This window comes from Mytilus trossulus, chromosome 10, assembly GCF_036588685.1.
Source record: "Mytilus trossulus isolate FHL-02 chromosome 10, PNRI_Mtr1.1.1.hap1, whole genome shotgun sequence".
Classification (NCBI taxonomy): domain Eukaryota; kingdom Metazoa; phylum Mollusca; class Bivalvia; order Mytilida; family Mytilidae; genus Mytilus; species Mytilus trossulus.
In genome coordinates, this window is record NC_086382.1 from 27,806,524 (window position 1) to 27,821,980 (window position 15,457).

Sequence of the window (15,457 nt, forward strand, 5' to 3'; positions counted from 1 at the left end):
TTAATGTGTGTTTTGGAGATTAAATTATATCGTGTATTTGTTGGTATCATGATAGACATTAACTGCCTCATCTTGTAGAATAAACACCTGATAGTAATTTTATACAACTCATAATCAGTAAATTGGTTCAATATATAGTGCGAAGTTGAAATAGCATTCAGGACTAAACATTCCTAAAGGTCTTGCCAATTACAGCTAAGGTGATCGAAATGTATCAACCTTAAATGAATAATGCCTAAATTGATTCACAAGACGATAAAAACTCTTTTATAATAGTTATTTAAAAACTCTGCCATATGTTCATAACATGAACCTGTCGAAAGTCAGTGGTTTTCTGATGTCTTAGCTAAAAGACTTTCTTTTCTTTACTTCTTGTAGAGACTTAACCTTTGTGTAGACACTTTTCTTTTGAAGAATAGTAAATGATTGAAAAAGTTAAGCGTTTCTGAAAGTTGAATATTCATAAAAGGATCACTGGACACGCAAAAGCTTCAAAGATATAATGTTAATTTTCAATATCATTTTATGTTCGGCAAATTTTAATAAAAACGCGCAAGTAAGTGATAAATATACTTTATTTAATACGGTTACAATTTTAGCAAATCTTAAACTGCATAATATATCCGCGAGTTTCCAATGCGTTTTCTTCGTCGTTAGTCTCATTGTGAATTTCTGCTAAATATTGCAAACTCCTCTTTAATATCTTTCAATAAATGTGTATCTGTAAAGATATCAAGGCAAGTCATTGCCATAGCTTTAGCTTGATTCAGAGTGTGCAGTTGAGCCTTTGGATCACCTGAAACAAATGAAGCATGTAATGATTTAATAACTTTAATATATTTCAATAAATGTGTATCTGTAAAGATATCAAGGCAAGTCATTTTAATTACGTTGTGTTGTAAAAGGAATATTAAGCTTCTCAATGATCAAAATTGATGTTTGTCAAACTGTTACATAACCAGTGTAGTTTTTCTGACAAAACGGTTGGTTCAAAATGATTAAAAAATTTATATTTTTGTTAAAGGGTCACAAATTGATCTGCGATATATTATCAAAATATGCTGTTATGTTAAGGCTACGGGGCGCCGAATGTGACTCTTGTGGTTTTGTACTCAAAATTCAATTTTGTACGGACAAAACTGACTTTTGTACGGACAAAACTGACTTTTGTTCAACAAAAATGAGTTCAGTTTAACAAAATTTGTATCATACTACAAATTTAAAATTTTGTCATACAAAATTATCTATCAGCGGACAAAAGTCACTTTTGTCATGACAAAATTCATTTTTGTTACACAGACTTGACTTTTGTAACCTAATTTGAAAATTGAGCGACAAAAGTCAATTTTGTATTCAAATTAATTTAGTTTGGTTTCTGTGAACTAATTTGCATACAAAATCGACTTTTGTTACACAAAATTGACTTTTGTGAGACAAAATTGACAAATTTGACTTTTGTCTCAACAAAATTGACAAAATTGACTTTTGTGAGACAAATTTGACCAATGTGATCAACAAAATTGACAAAATTGACTTTTGTGAGACAAAAATGACTTTTGTCTCAACAAAATTGACAAAATTGAATTTTGTCACAACAAAATTGATAAAATTGAATTTTGTCTCAACAAAATTGACAAAATTGAATGATTGCTCTACAAAATTGATTTTTGTCTCACGAAAGTCAATTTTGTCTCACGAAAGTCAATTTTGTCTCATAAAAGTCAATTTTGTCTAATAAAAGTCAATTTTGTTGTTACAAAATTGAATTTTGTTGTCACAAAAATGAATTTTGTCGTCACAAAATTGACTTTAGTCTCAACAAAATTGACAAAATTGACTTTTGTCTCAACAAAATTGACAAAATTGACTTTTGTCTCAACAAAATTAACAAAATTGACTTTTGTCTCAACAAAATTGATTTTTGTCTCAAAAAAATTGACAAAATTGACTTTTGTCTCAACAAAATTAACAAAATTGACTTTTGTCTCAACAAAATTGAATTTTGTCTCACAAAATTGAATTTTGTCTCACAAAAGTCAATTTTGTCTCACAAAAGTCAATTTTGTCTCACAAAATTGAATCTTACCTCATACTATTGACCTTTGTGATTTAATTTCCAAATCAGGTAACAAAAGTCAATTTTGTATGCAAATATGTTTTTATTTGCATATCTTTTAGACAAAATTGACTTTTGTCATGACAAATATGAATGTTGTCTACAAAAAGGAATTTTGTCTACACAAATGAATTTTGTCATCACAAAATTGAAGTTCTCACAAAACAAGTCTGTAGCACATAGTTTTGTAGTACAAAAATGATTTTGTTATAACAGAATTGAATTTTGTACAAAACCACAAGAGTCCCATTCGGCGCCCCGTAAAGGCTCGGTATGGTCAAAATAGGAGCAAAGTTTGTATTTATTTCGTTTTCGTTCTTATATAATTTAGCTATCGGATAACGTGACAATATAAATTGACAATGTTTATAAGGTTCGAAACAACATCTTATCAACTATTATAAAAACTATAAATATATGGTGTTCCATAATATAGTATGCCAAAGATGGAAACATTGAAGAACATTTAAACTTTTTTTTAATCAAAACTTAGCTTTTGTACAAAGCGACATAACCCAATAATTGCATTCAGAAATATCACTTATGGTGCTGACAAAAATTGTTGCAAGACACAAAAGTGATGAATGTTGTTTCTGGTATATAGTAATTATCTCCAACAACCAATATTTCATTACTATTAAAGTATATAAGATAATGCATCGCCAACACGAAGAAAGCTTTTACGAATTATCTCGCATATAACATTAAAATTAAAAAAGTAAAGTTTCATAAATGGAAATCTTTTGATACTTGCATTTACTTTTAATCATATCTAAACAAATTTAATAATCCTAGCGCAGCAGTCCTTTTTTTAATATAACAGTTGATGCTATTATTATTTATGGAACTTGGTGTAATAATTATTGTACTCCTTGTAAAAAAATAAAAGCAACACGTTTAATAATTTCTTGCGTCCGAAGGGCTTTTCTGGATCTATCATCGTCAGGAACGTTGAAAGCCAAACATTTAAAATCCGAAGATGTATAGTTTTTACTGATTTACAAACATAATACCATACCTGCCGCAGTGGCAAAATCTTTTGTATGATTTCCATGTGTCGTTTCAATGCCATATATTGGGTGAATGCTAGGAACAATTTGTGAAACATTCCCCATATCCGTAGAACCTGCTATAATATCCTCTTTAGCATCAAATTGTACACCAATAGATTTTGCATTATTCCAAAAGACGTCTGCCATTCGGTTGTTTGTTACCAGATTCAAATAAGGCTTGCTGGAAAATGTGTAAGACACCTGTAATCAAAAACTCTTGACTTCAACAAGAAATTAAAATACTAGCATGATAGTGTATATACTTTAGGTCAGGGTACAGTGAATGGGCTATGTCATAGATTTTGTTAAATTTTGGATGCAACAAATATGTCTAATTATCACCAAATCTCTTATGACTCTCTTATCAATACATTATATTTTAAAAACTATATGTTGTTGATACAAAAATTTCTCATTTCATGATATAAAATAAAAAATAGGGTATGAAACTGACTTCGTTTTTACGGCAGACATCATTCAAAGTTGTGGTCTACGTGAAAAAATGCTACACAATGTCGCAATAATAGTAAAACAAATCCCTGTAGAATGACAAATATCAGCTGTGATTATGACCAATGTATAAAGCAAATCCAGAATACACCGTTTAGAAAAAGTAAAAATCACAAAAATACTGAACTTAGAGGAAAATCAATTCGGAAAGTCCATAATCACCTAGCAAAATCAAATAACAATACGCATCAAAAATGAACGGACAAGAACTGTCATATTCCTGACTTGGTACAGGCATTTTCAAATGTAGAAAATGTGCATGACAGAGGCATATTATATAACAGGTAACGGGGACTTTTGGTATCGGTATTGAATTCAGTAATTCTTACAGCGGTACTGTAATATCCTTTTCATTTGTATGTAGTGTCCGTGGTTAAAAAACTTTATTTTGTAAACAAATCTTGTTCTCAGCTTTTCGTGCAGTCAAAATCGCTGTAAATGGATTTTCATATTTTCATTTACAAAGTGGTCCGATTTGACAACGTTGATAGACTGATCATAACAAATAATGTCAATGTAATGTGCGGCTTAATATAATGGCCTGAAGTCTGAGATATATAAAAATTACATCAGAGGGACGAAAGATACCAAAGGGACAGTCAAACTCGTAAATCTAAAACAAACTGACAACGCCATGGCTAAAAATGAAAAAGACTGATTATCAATTTCAGTTGTAATAACCCTTTTTAATTTTCGACCTAATTTTCACATGTTAAATCGGGTTATTCAACTATGCCATGTATGTGGACAGTTGTCTAATTGGCAATCATACCACATCTTCTTTTTTATATGTCAGCATTCAGATTGCTTTGTATACTACACCTGACATCCAGTGGCTGTGGCTGCCGAATCAAAACAGGATTTCATTTTGTTTCTCAGTTCATCGAGTTCTTTTTTGTTTGGCGCTCTGAAGTAGTACTCTAGTTCAGTAAATTCTGGTATGATATTTGGCTTGATACCCCCTTTGTTTATTATTCCTAAAATATTATATAACAATTTTTCTAATCAGATGACACCATGTATATCATTTTTTTTTTATCTCAAATATTCAAAATCAAAACAAAATTAATAAAATATACACGTTTGTTGAAAAATCACCCTATCAAGCTAATATTTCCTTCATTTGAATGAAACTCACAGAATTAATTCAAACAAACACATATCTCAAGTTAATTCCGATCACACAGTTGTTCGTGTTTTGTAATGTATATTTATGTAGAAATAAAATACATAATAATGTTAATGTATAATGTTTGATATCCTGCATAGCAGTTGCAAATTTGTCATTAACATTACTATGGTTGTCCTTTATACATCTATTAGACATTTACAGAAAGTCTCGGTACCTATTGTTGACACCGACTCTAACAGTTAAAATGAAGGGGGTCGTCTCAAAATAATACAAGGTACTAAAATCAGCTTTTCGAGGTAAAATTTGCAAATAACAGATACATGAGATTTTACACAATGATTTATTTTGTCTTCTGTTTACAGATCCTGGAACAAGACTCCACAATTTGTCTGAGTTTTTATCTTGGGTGCCTCCACAAAGTATCCATCATTTAAGTCACCCATGGTATGTTTGACAAGAATTTTATATTCTGCAATGTTTATTTAAATTTTACCCTTACGTTTCTGTTGATCAGGTTTTCCGTTGATTTACTGTTGCGTAAATGGCGTTATTACAAGATGCCGATTATGATAAAAGTTTTTCATTAAAGAATGACATGAATCAATTGATGCAGAAACTTCGATGAAATAGGAGGGTGAAGATGTAAAACAAGAAAAATCTCAAGAATTTTTTTTTCTAACAGGATCCATTGTTATCTAAAACAGTATTATACTGAGAAATCAACTTTCGAATAGATGACCATATACATGTACTGGTTTATCTATAATGGTTTACCTATAATGGTTTACTTTTAAATTGTTACTTGGATGGAGAGTTGTCTCATTGGCACTCACACCACATCTTCCTATATCTACTTGTGGTTTAAAACAAAATTCTGGAAACCTGAACCCTTTTTATAGATCGGGAATGACAATTGAGCGCACCCTTTTCCATTCAACAGAAAGTTACTATAGTTCTTCATGCTATCGGCATAAATTGTAAAAAGGATGTTTTAGCATCTTAGACAAAGGAAACATCAAACATTGAATATCTATTCCATAATTATTTTATCTAAGCATTGTTAAAAAATATTGATATTTTTAATGTGCAAAGCTTTTTAATTAAAAGATTGAGATGGCAGGATTTTGTTTATACCAAAGATAAGTTCATATATACACATGGAAAAAAGTATTACAACACCTTGATTTTTCACAACTTGAAAAATCAGCCTCTTTTTTTAGATGATATATAATAAGATATTTGTATAATATTATTGAAACAGAGGTTATGATAACATTGGCATTGAAACGAACAAAAAATGTTTAAAAAAAATGATTGATATAACCACAATTTTAATAACAAAATGAAGTGGTTTTTGTACAAAAAAATACATTTTACAACTTTGACTGTAGTCGAACTTTACAATGTCAGGCATTTCAAAATTAATCTTCAGATGACTGTTCACATCATGGTTGATCGTTATACGCCAAAGAATTAGTACGTTGTGCGCAGCCTCCATTTAAACGGATAACCGCATCTTAACGTCTTCTGATTCATGCAAAAAATCGACTAATTTGTTGCTAAGGTAGCAGCAACCATTTCTGATGAAAGGCATTGTTTATTGCATGGTGTGTTTGAACTGGGGTGTCCTTTCGCGCACTTCCCGGCCAATAGTGTCCTATATATGCTCGAGATTGTTCAAATCTGGGCTACGATCCGTCCAAGGAAGATGACCCGAATTCCATTGGAACAATGAATCTTCCTCCACGATGTTAATTTTCAACTTTAGCGAGCTCTGCACTACATTGGATACGGAAAACTGTGTGTCTGTTCGTAACCAAAGGTCTCCGAAATGGTCTTATCGCACGATAACCAGTAGCGATGAGTCGATCTCGAACAGTTCTTGTTAAAGGCTCCTGTATGCCTACCACTCTCTTTTTGGGATTGTATTGTATGCAATGGGTTTCCTTCTGACCAACCTTTATTATGCTTGATTTTCCCTAGCAAATGATATAGGGGGTCTTCTTTATCTCGGAAGGTCTTTAACATCGTTTAGTGACATTTTTATTCTCAAAACGACTTATATTGGAATTGTGATGATCAACAATACGTGCAGTTGTTACAGCGACATCCCTGCTTCTCTCATTCTGATAATCTGTCATCTTGCTGAAGTTTAGAGTTGTCGAGGACCCATTACAAGGTGTCAATCACATAACTTTAAAAATTTGGTTATTTAAAGTGTTGAAAACAATGAGGATGAAAACATCTGTTTTGCTGTTTACAGGTACAGTAGCTGCATGTGCAGATAAAAACTTACCGAGTATATATTTATTGATTAAACTCAGGTGATACTTCAATAATGAATAAGTAGTTCTATTTTACCAAATTATATCACAAAAAAATAAAAAGTGTTTTTTTAATTTCAATTTCAATTTGGTGTTGCAATACTTTTTTCCATGTGTATATATACATTTTTATAAACTATGGCATAAATGAGGGGGAACAAATCAATCAAAACAACAAATCAGGCTTCATTTATATGTGCATGAGCATGCAGACATATCCGATTGAAATGTGCTGTTACAAAACTCTTGATTAAAATTTTGATTCTTATTGTCGGTGGAGAACCTTTTGATCCGTTTATGGACTAATAGTGAATCTAGTGTGCCTTCTAAATTATATTTGAGACGAAACCTGTATTTTTTGCTGTCAAAGTCGGAGTCAACAGTCGGAACTTTCGGACTTTCTGTAAATGTCTAATAACAAGAAGCTTTCTTCTTACGTTTTCCATAAATACAAAATATCCACATATATATATATATATATTAATGTCGCTGTTATTGAAAGTCAAAGCTAGTGAGGAGAATGTGTCTTCAATCACTGGTAAACTGATCACTTATGGTCATTCTGATCTGAACATCTCGTTTGATAAATTTTCAGACTGATCCACTGCGGTAAATTTAGATCTGTGTTATACATTATTCGCTTGCAGTCGTTCAAGATTTGTTTAGTCTAATAAAATTGAGAATGGAAATGGGGAATATTTCAAAGAGACAACAACCCGACCAGAGAGTAGACAATAGCCGATGACCACTAATGGTCCGCAGCGAGAAAATCCTGCACCGGGAGGTGGTCCTCAGCTAGACCATTTATAAAACTGTGAACTAGTTCAGTGTAAATGTAAGTCTCACTAAACTCAAAAACATATAAATGAATTCTAAATTTTAAAAAAAACATACACGACTAACAAAGGTCAGAGGCTTCTGACCTAGGACAGGCGCAAAAATGCGGCAAGGTTAAACATGTTTTGTGAGATCTCGACCTCACCCCTATACATCTAGCCAATGCTGAATAAAGAAACACATTGCAATACGCACAGTAAAATTCGGTTTAAAAAAACCCGAGTCCACTGTCAGAATATGTAACAAAAGAAACTAAGCAAAATGACAATGATACATAAATTAACAAAAGATTACTAGCAGTTACTGAAATGCCACCTCCATATCTCAATTTAACTGATTGAAAGATTAAGATTTCGGCATATGAAAATCAAGTACAATCCCTCCCGTTATTGGTTAAGTATCATACCATCATAAACCATATAAGAAGAACATAGTTGTTCACTTGAACATCATACTTAATAATAGTGTTTAAAAGATACGGAACAGTATCGAATTGACTGCAAGTGAAATATCTGATCAGCATTGAATTGACTGTAAATGAAATATCTGATGAGTACTGAATTGACTGTAAGTGAAATATCTGATGAGTACTGAAATGACTGTAAGTGAAATATCTGATGAGTACTGAATTGACTGTAAGTGAAATATCTGATGAGTACTGAATTGACTGTAAGTGAAATATCTGATGAGTACCGAATTGACTGTAAGTGAAATATCTGATCAGCATTGAATTGACTGCAAGTGAATTATATGAACAGTTTAGAATTTACTGCAATGGATAAGTCTGAAAATTGACCGGAAGATTAAACATGACGTAATAACTAATTGTTCAGACTTACCAGATAAGGTTCAGATCAAAATGACAAGTTAAGAAAAAGTGTATTTATTATTGAATGTTGTCTCATTGAAGGATGATCTTGACTATGATGAAGACCTGGAGTTCCTTAAAAACTAAAATCACATTAAAGTTAAATTTGAAAAACTTTCAACGATATTATCCAATGTATGATAGTTTTCATTTCAATGGTATGCTTATTTCATAATCTTTGTGTGAAAAAAAATGTTTGGTTTGTATACTGTAATTTACCATTTACAAACGCATTTTTTTCTTTATCCAAATATTGTTTTGAATATATTCCCGTATTTATAAATAAACATTCATGTTTAATTAAATATACCATGAGCTCTCCATGTAGGTTTCATCTGTTGCCTCAAGCAAGACACGTTCTGGTAACATAGTACCGCCGCATCAAGGGCGTTAACTCCTTCCCATGGATAGGCTGCAGCGTGTGCTGCTTTTCCGGTGTATTTGACAGTAACCCTGCAATAAAAAACACAATGCTTAGGAGACAAATTTCAAAATGGAATCAGAACATTAGGAAAAAACAATTAAAAAAGATGGCTTACGTCAACTGGTTGTTTTTATTGCCAACAATGAAATTGTGGGTTTTAGAAGACAGGCAATGACATATTTGTAACTGTCTTATTTTTCTAACAACTCTTGTTTTCAGATTGAATTTTTTAAGATAAAAAAAGATTTTCCGCGGTATTTATGTGTTTTCCTTGGGTTTACATTGATTAATTTATAAATATTTTTCCAAAAAAAAATACATTATTAATATGAATGCTGATATAAATAAAACACTTACATATCAACAGCTGCAAGTGAAACATGGGATACAGTTTTGGGACATGGATGAACCATCATGGCGACATCAATATCATCAAAGACACCAGCTTTGATCATGTCAATTTTACCTCCCCCTCCCTCCTCAGCAGGCGTTCCTAAAACGGTTATCTGAAAAAGAGTATGATTGGTTAGAAACCTATCATATTACGTCATTGTATCACTGTGTTGCCCAGTGGTATACTGGAAACCGTGCTCCACTCAGATATTTTTACAATTCAATTGTTCTGTCTTGTACCTACATTTTGAATGCACCTGTCCTACATCCATGACAAATATGTGGTTGTCCTCACATCAACAAACTCACACACAACATTAATTTTGTGTGAATTACATAACAAGAATGGCTTGATATAAGAATTCGGTTTTACCATTCACTTGAAACTCAGCTGTTCCCCTGACGACACTTACCAAGGAAGAAATCATGGAAAATCATATGCTTGATGTATGTTCTTATGGAATAGCAATCAAAGAAGAAAATGACTATTTTGAATGCATATATCATCTAACTTGAAAAAAAATAAGGAGGGTCGTTTGAGAATAAACCTTGATGACAAAGATAAGTTCAGCTTTCAACTTGTAAACTTTCAATTTCTGTGTTGCAAAATTCTAGCAGCACATTGATATGGAGTATACATCTTCCAGTTGATGCGGTATCCAAGGGGTGCTTGAAGTAATAAACAGCTGCGCCATGAGCGCATGATACGCCCGACGTCTTGTGTGGAAGTTTTATGCAATAATCATAAATAGTTTCTGAGAAAGGTTTAAGCAATAACCATATATTGTTTTTGAGACACGGCGGGACATGTGAAACCCTCAACCCTGGTTTTTTTTTACAAAAAACTAATTATCACCAAAATAAAATTTGAATCAAAACCAAAAAGTGTACAGATCTTTAGATTAATATAACAAAGAAGTGTGTAAAGTTTTAAGCAATAATCATAAATTATTTTTGAGATACGGCGTGACATGTAAAAAAAATCTCCCCTTTTTTACAAAATACTCAATAACTCAAAAATGAAATTTTGAATCATCACCAAAAAGTATACAGATCTTGAGATTAATATAACAAAGACATGTGTAAAGTTTTAAGCAATAATCATAAATCGTTTTTGAGATATGGTGCGACATGTAAAAAAAAACCTCCCCCTTTTTTACAAAATACTCTATAACTCAAAAATAAAATTTTTAATCATCACCAATAAGTTTTAAGCCATAATCAAGAATCGTTTTTGAGATACGGTGCGACATGTGAAAAAAAAAACCACACCCCTGTTTTAGTTACAAATTGTCGTAACTCAAAAAGTTTTAATCTTATTTTCACCAAAAAGTATACAGATCATTTGACCATCCTAAGAAACAACTATATTAAGTTTCATGAAATTTGGATAAGTCTCAAGTTACGGGGCTACATGTTTACGCCGGACAGACGGACGGACAGACGGACGGACACTGGACATTTGTATACCATAATACGTTCCGTCAAAATTTTGACGGGCGTATAAAAATCATTCCTTCGAAAATATCACTGACTTCATCATGACTTTGTCGACTGTTATGTATGTCTGATCCAAGTATTACGACTGCTATGTTCCAATCAAGGTATTCACAATCTCCGAATTTGGAGTACAGAATTAGAACTTATCACCGGGTTTGTATTTACATGAGCATTACGACGGGTGCAACATGTGGATTAAGATCTGTTTATCCTCCAGTGGCACCTGACATCACCCCCGGGTTTTTTGTGGAATTAGTGTGCTCAGTCTCTGGTTTTCTATGTTGTGTTTTGTATACTGTTGCTTTGAGTTTGAATGACCCCTTGGTATCTTCTGCCTAGCTCTCCTTTCATGCATCTGAAAGCTTTGTTTATCTTAATGGCATGACGTTACCAGTAAATATTCTCAGCTTTGAGTTTGAACGACCTTTTGGTATCTTCCGCCTAGCTCTCCTTGCAGGCATCTGAAAGCTCAATTGCTGAAAGGTTTGTTATTGATTGAATGATAATAAGAAACAATAAATTAAGATGCCAAGGATACCGTCTAATAATAATTCAAATGTTTTTAAAACATGCTTATGGAGATTCTAATTATTTCAAACGTAATTTCGAAGTCTAACCAGTGGGTTGATGTCGTTGCTGGTGAAATGCATCTCTCCAAAAGATGTTTAAGCCAACCTAAGTTTTGTTTAACAGTCTCCTTATTTCTTTGTTACTCCTTTATATTAGTTAATTAAAAGACAAAATGTTTACCTACCTTGCCAAATGGTTTTTCTGCTTTCCTTAATGCTGCTTTTATTCCAAGACCAGCGGCAACACCAGCTTCAGCAATCAAATTATGCCCACAGGCATGTCCGATCTCCGGTAACGCATCATATTCACAAATCACGGCAATGTTAGGTCCATTTTCTGTGGAACCTAGCTCAGCTTTAAATCCAGTATCCATCGAAAACTTCTTTTTGACATTAAAACCCTTACATTCAAGAAAATTGGTTAGTATTTCGTGCGCATGATGTTCCTCAAAGTTCAGTTCTGGATTTCGCCATATATCCGTGCTCAGTTTTTCCAATTCTTCTGCCGCTTCATCAATTGCTTGAAATATCGACTGTTTTAACAAATCCATTATATCAATACCAGCGAGAGAACACAAATACAAATGATGAGTATCATATATATTTTACCTTTGGTGGAATTGAAGTTGAAAAATATTTTATGACCCACTTATATTTTAGTACATGTATAAATTTATCTGAAGTCAATGATATAACACGTACGATTTATGATAAAGCCTTGTCATTTACCTCACCACGACATTTCACTGTAGTGAGAACATGATTTCGACTGCAATTTTGTCCGACTAGAGCCTCCCAAAGAAATTGTAACATTGATCATCTTAATTTTATTGATAAAAAAGACCTTTAAAATAAATCCATCTATCATAATTTGAAAATACCCTCTTGGAATCAAGAAAAACCTCATCAAATATAGGAGTGAGATTGGACTGTGTGACTAGGTAGACTTCAGTTGAAATTTTATTACAACCCAAACTACTCTATACCTTGCTAGACTAAATATGATAATTGAAACCGATTTGTATAGTAAAACCTAACTATACAAATCCTTGTTTAAACCCATAATTGAAAATGGCATTTGAACTTTTAAAATCCCTTGATTTACAAGCTTATATTCTTGATATACATATGCTAAAAATGCTTTAGCAGACAATAGCATCCAAGACAACGCGGCCAAGTGTAAGAATATTACAGATGTTAGCCATTTAAAATTTAAAAAAAAATAAAAATTAAAAATAAAATGAATGACTATTATAAAGATTCTTTGTCTAATATGTTCTCCTATTTATTTGTATTGTAGTCCTGTAATATTATGTTGTCATTTCAATGTTATATTTAACATTGCCATTAAATTGCGAGGTATGGCATACCACAAACCAGGTTCAACCCACCATTTTTTTCCTTTTAAAAATGTCCTGTACCAAGTCAGGAAGATGGCCATTGTTATATTATTGTTCGTTTCTGTGTGTGTTACATTTTGACGTTGCGTCGTTTGTTTTCTCTTATTTTTTAGTGTAAATTCACATTGCGATAAGACGTGTCACGGTACTTGTCTATCCCAAAATCATGTATTTGGTTTTGATGTTATATTTGTTATTCTCGTGGGATTTTGTCTGATGCTTGGTCCGTTTCTGTGTGTGTTACATTTCAGTGTTGTGTCTTTGTTCTCCTCTTATATTTAATGCGTTTCCCTCGGTTTTAGTTTGTTACCCCGATTTTGTTTTTTGTCCATGGATTTATGAGTTTTGAACAGCGGTATACTACGGTTGCCTTTATTTATACAAAAGTAAAACAGAAAAAGTTGACGAACGTAGCAAATTTTTTTTTGTAAAAACTTAAAACCTTCACTTGAAGCAAATTTTTACTTATTGTTTAATGATTTTTCTATCTGGAATGTTTTCCTATACTTCGTATAAGTGGTCTTGAAATAGCAAATGGTCGTTACATTAAAATTCCTCGAGGAAAAAGACTGTGTAAAATCTGCAAAGTCATCGAAGATGAATTTCATTTTATTCTCAATTGCAAGGTAAACGAAAATATCAGACAAAAATTATATAATTATATACAATTAGATGATGAATATTTTATTTATTTCCCTGATGATCAAAAATTATTTTGAATGTTAAACCCCACTTCCTTTAGACATGTTAGAATTATTGGCTTCTTTATGAAAAGATCATTAGAACTTAGGACAGAGGTCTTATTGTATCATGGATATTCACGAAAATTGTAGTATTATAAATGTATCACTTATGTTTTTGTGTCTTTTAACCATCGTATATTATTTTGTTTTTATTTTGTTATTTATTGTTAGGTTAAAGAAGTATTCCCACAAACATTGTAAATGTTTAATGGCAATTGATAAAATGATTATAATTAATGCTGTCCTTAACTTTTTTAATGTCATTATAACGGGAGTGATTTATTTTGATAAAATATAAATTTTCAGTATTTTCTTTTTACAACAATAATGTTCTAACATTAAAAGAAATATACCTGGAATAGTGATGTTAAAAAGAATGGTGAAGACAGTATTCTAACCATGACTATCGAACATCAAAGAAGATGACAAACTTCAAAAGGTGAATAACATTTTACACAAAAGCAGCAGAAACATATTTTTGGTTCGTTGATATTATTCAAAAGATTGTTAACTTTTTTCATTCAAATGCAAGGTTATGGTGTACTGTCAATATGGCTTAAGATAAGGTCGTCTTCGGAAAACTTATGTGTAATGTATTCGTTGTCCTTTTCGCTTTTTATAACCCCTTCTTCAATTATGAGAAATATATTCTACTTGATATTGGCGACAACCGGCAATTTGTGTAATAGAAAAAGCAAAATGACCCATACTTTCATATTTTTCAAATGTTGGAAAGAATCCGTAAAGCCGTTAAATAAAAATGATCTCATCAAAATTCACATTTAAATTTGACGATACTGTATAGCCAATCCCTCTTAAGGTGGTATGGGAGTCTAAAATAAAAATGATAGAATTTGTTCATACTTTGCCAAAATGTAGTAACTATTGATACAAGTTAAAAAATATTATAAAAATGATAGGTCACCGTGCATTTTTTCAAGCTACGGGGCGTGACAAAATGACACATTTTGTATGGATTATACAGGAAAAAACACCATTTTGTGAATAGAAACCAAACGAAATGATAGAATTGAAAAATAAATTAGGAAAATATAGCTTTCAAACAATGCTTTGATAATATCAAAAGAAAAGATAGGGTCACCGTACATTTTTTCCGGCTAAAATACAAAGTAGGAAAATTCCATGAACAATCCAACAGAAAATGCACTGTTTTAGAGTTACCTCCCCTTAAAATGACAATTTCAAAATATTTAAAAACAACAAAAAATAATCTACACTTGTACATATATTCATATTTATAAGTTATATTCTTATAAATTGGATCTTTTAAATGGAAAAACACATGAAATATCTGCATTCTTGCATCAAATTTTGCTAATTTGATAGAAAATATGGACCTTAGATTCTCTGTTTTTTACAATCCAAGATGGCGAAAGACACCCATACCACCTTAATTCTTAATAAGAAAAATCGTTGTACTTCTGGCCCTCTTTGAATTAAATGATTTTGAGATTTGAACACAACATTATGTGTCACGCTCCTTTAACGTTCACACTTAAAACAATAGTACTCGTAGTGCTTTGATTCTAAGGGGTTTGGTAAAATTTAACACGGATTCAAATCGGATT

The 15,457-nt window shown here is 31.9% G+C and overlaps 1 protein-coding gene across 1 annotated transcript; it reads right to left on the bottom strand.

Moving 5' to 3' along the window:
• Nucleotides 1-557: 557 nt before the first annotated feature.
• Nucleotides 558-12,334, bottom strand: LOC134686137 (xaa-Arg dipeptidase-like). The gene is made up of 6 exons (XM_063545810.1): nucleotides 11,911-12,334; nucleotides 9,621-9,769; nucleotides 9,150-9,292; nucleotides 4,501-4,655; nucleotides 3,135-3,369; nucleotides 558-796 (listed from the first exon to the last, which is right to left on the bottom strand). The coding sequence occupies exons 1-6, from the start codon at nucleotides 12,274-12,276 to the stop codon at nucleotides 660-662; spliced, it is 1,185 nt and encodes a 394-aa protein (XP_063401880.1). The 5' UTR covers nucleotides 12,277-12,334; the 3' UTR covers nucleotides 558-659.
• Nucleotides 12,335-15,457: the final 3,123 nt, after the last annotated feature.